The 4,152-nt window shown below is 38.8% G+C and overlaps 1 protein-coding gene across 4 annotated transcripts in view; it reads right to left on the minus strand.

The window, feature by feature from the left end:
- Positions 1-226: 226 nt before the first annotated feature.
- csf1rb (colony stimulating factor 1 receptor, b) overlaps positions 227-4,152 on the minus strand; it is a 16,416-nt gene continuing 12,490 nt past the window's right edge. For 2 of the 4 annotated variants that reach the window (XM_063203841.1, XM_063203839.1), the window contains 5 exons: positions 3,950-4,072; positions 3,216-3,327; positions 2,423-2,522; positions 1,900-2,005; positions 227-1,148 (listed from right to left, as the gene is read on the minus strand). In XM_063203841.1, the coding sequence (XP_063059911.1) occupies positions 969-1,148; positions 1,900-2,005; positions 2,423-2,522; positions 3,216-3,327; positions 3,950-4,072 (621 nt within the window). In that variant the 3' untranslated portion in view covers positions 227-968. Of the gene's footprint in view, positions 1,149-1,899; positions 2,006-2,422; positions 2,523-3,215; positions 3,328-3,949; positions 4,073-4,152 lie in introns of those variants that run through there. The other 2 variants (XM_063203840.1, XM_063203842.1) reach the window with 2 other exon arrangements.

The following is a 4,152-nucleotide window of genomic DNA, read 5'->3' on the forward strand; positions in this document are numbered from 1 at the left end:
TAATAAAATAATAACACGAGAAGCTTCTGCATTTTCCTTTGTCCGCATTGAAAGACAAAAAAAAATACCCAAGTTACTGAGTGGCTAAGAACTACGCTTTCGAGAAACACAAACTTGAACTGGCACTATGGTAAAACGCAAAATGAACTAAAACGCAAAAAGAAAAGGCAATAAAGACAAACGCTAAACAAACTTGTTTTAAAATTTTATCATAAAAAGTGTTTCTTATATAGCTTAGTCATGTTAAAGTTCAGCAGGTTGTTTCAAAATATTAAGAGAATTAAACAATGTCTATATAAATCCATCATGATGACATTGTTGCAGACTATGTTAAAGTAAATGAGTAAAAAATGTATCAATGGAATGAGAAAAGCTTATGAAAAGGACACTCATATCATTCATAACAATGGTGCACACTTCTATTATACACATTCAAGAGAGCACAAGTTATATTACACTGTTGCATATAATTGCTGTATATGACATTATTTACATGTGAATAAAATCTGTCTCGCTGTGGATGTGTGTGTACAGTATATGCAAGGTGCAAGCGTGCCTGTGGTCATTCAGCCCTTGTGGTTTTGCACCTTCTCTAGACGTTTTCCTTCTGGGTTAGTTAGTTTGATGCTGGTATGTGTGAGGAACTGTTTCACATGGTTGTCTGTCTTAATGTCTGTAAGCCTATGTGTAGGTGTGCCTTGTATTACCTGTCTTGAAATATTCTGTATGCTTATTATGTGTAAACTATTTGGCACCTCAATTTCTCCTTTTGGATGGATAAAAGGTACTCTACTCTATTCTACACAACTCTACTACAAATATGAATCCTAACAGTCACTGCAGCATGTACAAAACATTATAGTAAGGCCTAAATATGTATGCTTGTACGGTATATGTGTGAGTTGGAACATGAAATATTTACAAATATACAATATGTGTGTAAAAACAAAAACCCTTGTCCGTTCCCCTCAGCAGATGTGGTAGTTGTTTGGCATGAGTGGCTGCTGCTCCTCTGCGTTGTGTTCTGATAGGGGCTCATAGCCCCCTCCCTCCCGGAGCACCTGACCTTCACACTCACACTCGCCCTCACACAGCTCCTCCATCTCCGACTCCTCCAGGGCCTCCTGCAGGTTCCTGTACTGCTGCTGCTGACAACACAACACAACACAACATACAGTAAGACAACACAAGACAACACAAGAAGGCAAAACACAACACAAGACAACACAACACAACACAGCAGAACACAACACAACACAAGACAACACAAGACAGCAAAACACAACACAAGACAACACAAGACAGCAAAAGACAACACAACACAACACAAGACAGCAAAACACAACACAACACAACACAACACAACACAACACAAGACAGCAAAACACAACACAACATACAGTAAGACAATACAAGACAATACAAGACATCACAAGACAACACAACACAACACAACACGACACGACACGACACAACACAACACAACACAACACAACAATAGATCATACGATAACATCACAACACAACACAACACAACACAACACAACACAACACAACACAACACAACACAACACAATACAACACAACAGATCAGATGACAAAACATAATACAACATATAACAACAAGAAACAAAACAATGTACAGGACAACAACATCAGACCAGACAATACAACACAACATCAGACCAGACAAGACAACATCAGACAAGACAACACAACGTAACACAAGACAACAGACAAATCAAGAAAACATTTTTCTCACTTTCACACACAATGGCAGCCTGTCGTAATTACACACTCAAGCACAAGCTGACAGGTGGGGATAAAAACACATCATTGAATCATTTTAATCTATGAGGTGACATCTCTGTCAAAGTAGCTGTTCTTTCACAGCCTTACTTGATGAGGATGGTCGGGTAGTAATTGTTCAATGTGCTTTCCAATTTCACTGAATGTTGGCCTCTGGGTTGGTTCCAGATTCCAGCACATCTTCATGATTGAGTACCTGGTTGGAAAATTATTAATTGTAAATGGAATATGAATGACATGGATTTATAATGTAGAGACAAAAAAAAGCTCCCGCACACTTTTTGGCAAATGTGAACAGTGTGCTGGAGCTTTTTTGTCTCTACGTTGGTGACCCAGTGGTTCCACTCCTACGCACCTGGCAAAAGGAGGTGTGCAAGAATTCTAAAAATAGTATATGGATTCATAATGTGTCACAAACTGCACACTAAAATCCCATGAAAACATTTGATTCACTTCTGCAGAGACAACAGAGTAAATTCAAAACAGTGGTGTGAAACATTATTATAGAATAATTTCCAAAGGTAAAATGAATGAAAAATGCCCATAAAATATTACATTATTTTTGTAAAATAGTGTTATAAAATTGCACAATAAAGGAAGCATCGGCACTTACATCTCTGGAGGTGCAAAGTCTGGCTGAGACATCTGATACCCATCTTGTATCATTTTATAGAATCGTGAATTCACCATCACATCAGGATAGGGGCTCTTACCTAAAAGTCATCAGATATAAAATTATTTAGGTGCTGGTTACACGTACTGTATGCAAGTATTTATCCATTTACATATAAACACGGCATGTGGATTAAAATGAAAACGCCATTGTGACAGATGTGTTTCAGCCCCCTAAATGGCATATTTTTTAAACCACAGTTTTAAAGTGAGCATTCTAAAACCAACCAATACGTTTTTGAAAATGTCCAAATACCTGTAAACTTCTTCGTGTGTGAGAAAGAGCGTGTGTGTGTGTGTGTGTGCTCCTGTGTGCATGTCCTAGTTTCAAGTTTCAATTCAGGTTTTCAGTTAAGAAACAGTACAGGAAGTGCAGGAAGTCGGAATATTTCATGAAGGCATTGAAAGGGAAACAATGCATGGCTGAGTTTCCCAAAAGAATGTAATAGTAGGCTACTTAAGTATGAGGCACCCTCTGGCCAAAATATCAGGAAAAGATAAGACTTCACCATTCAAACTTCAGATATACACTACTGTTCCTTGAACATGCACTCTGTAGGCACTTCCATGTGCATGTGTGTTTGTGAAAAGTAGTGTGTGTCTAAACTTTACGTGAAATCGATATATATTCCCTTGAGGGAAGCTCATATTTGAGCATTACTAAATATTATAGTATAAATCATTTTTGGAAAGTGCAATGCAGTGCAATACAGTGCAATACAGTGGAGTCTCACCAAGAGAGAATATCTCCCACAGTAGAATGCCATAAGACCAGACGTCACTCTGCACCGTGTACACGCAGTCAAAGATGCTCTCCGGCGACATCCATTTGACTGGCAAACGCGCCTGCAGAAGAGGTGTTTCTAGAGTTACATTAGAGTTACGTAAAAGGACTTGATGTTTCAATCCCAAGTAATTAAGTTTCCAGTTGAGACCTTGCTCGGACCACTCAGTACTGTTACTCTACGCGATACATCGTCAGTTGTGAACCACAGCATCTTTACGTGTTTCAGCCATTTACAGTAACACAAAACATCCTCCTTTGTGGCAGACCAACACCGGATGAAAGCTTTTTAAACATTTACCTTCTAGAGTACATTCTCAGATATATCTAATAAATATTTCTGCAGCTCCAGAAATCACAGAAGCATACACAAACTTTATCTTCAGCCTCATAACCAGAACCTGACAAATTGGCTTTAGAGAGTAAAAGTCTTCGCTTTATGAATAATCTGGAACCAATATGTAGCAGGACTTTAACATCCTAGACATGAAACATCCATCTCTAGCTAGTCCATTTCTAACTGTCTCAGAATGTGGAGAATAACTGAGATGAGTGTCCAGTACACCATAGTGTCCAGTAGACGCCAGTCGGAGGGTTAGGTGCAGTTAGGCTATATGTTATATACTACACAGTTATATGGTAATCCCGTGCTCTGACAGTGAGAAGGGGTTACTGTATACTTACGTTTCCTTTGACCACATAGTTGGAGTCGTTCATAATGTCTCTGGCTAGCCCAAAGTCACAGATCTTGGCCACACAGGATTCGGTCAGGAGAACGTTTCGGGCAGCCACGTCTCTATGGATACACTGAAACAAACACACAAATAAATAAACAAACACGTAAACAAACTACTTACTAAGTAACCTCTGACATCGCTGCCTCTACT

This window comes from Engraulis encrasicolus, chromosome 7, assembly GCF_034702125.1.
Source record: "Engraulis encrasicolus isolate BLACKSEA-1 chromosome 7, IST_EnEncr_1.0, whole genome shotgun sequence".
In the NCBI taxonomy this organism is placed as follows: domain Eukaryota; kingdom Metazoa; phylum Chordata; class Actinopteri; order Clupeiformes; family Engraulidae; genus Engraulis; species Engraulis encrasicolus.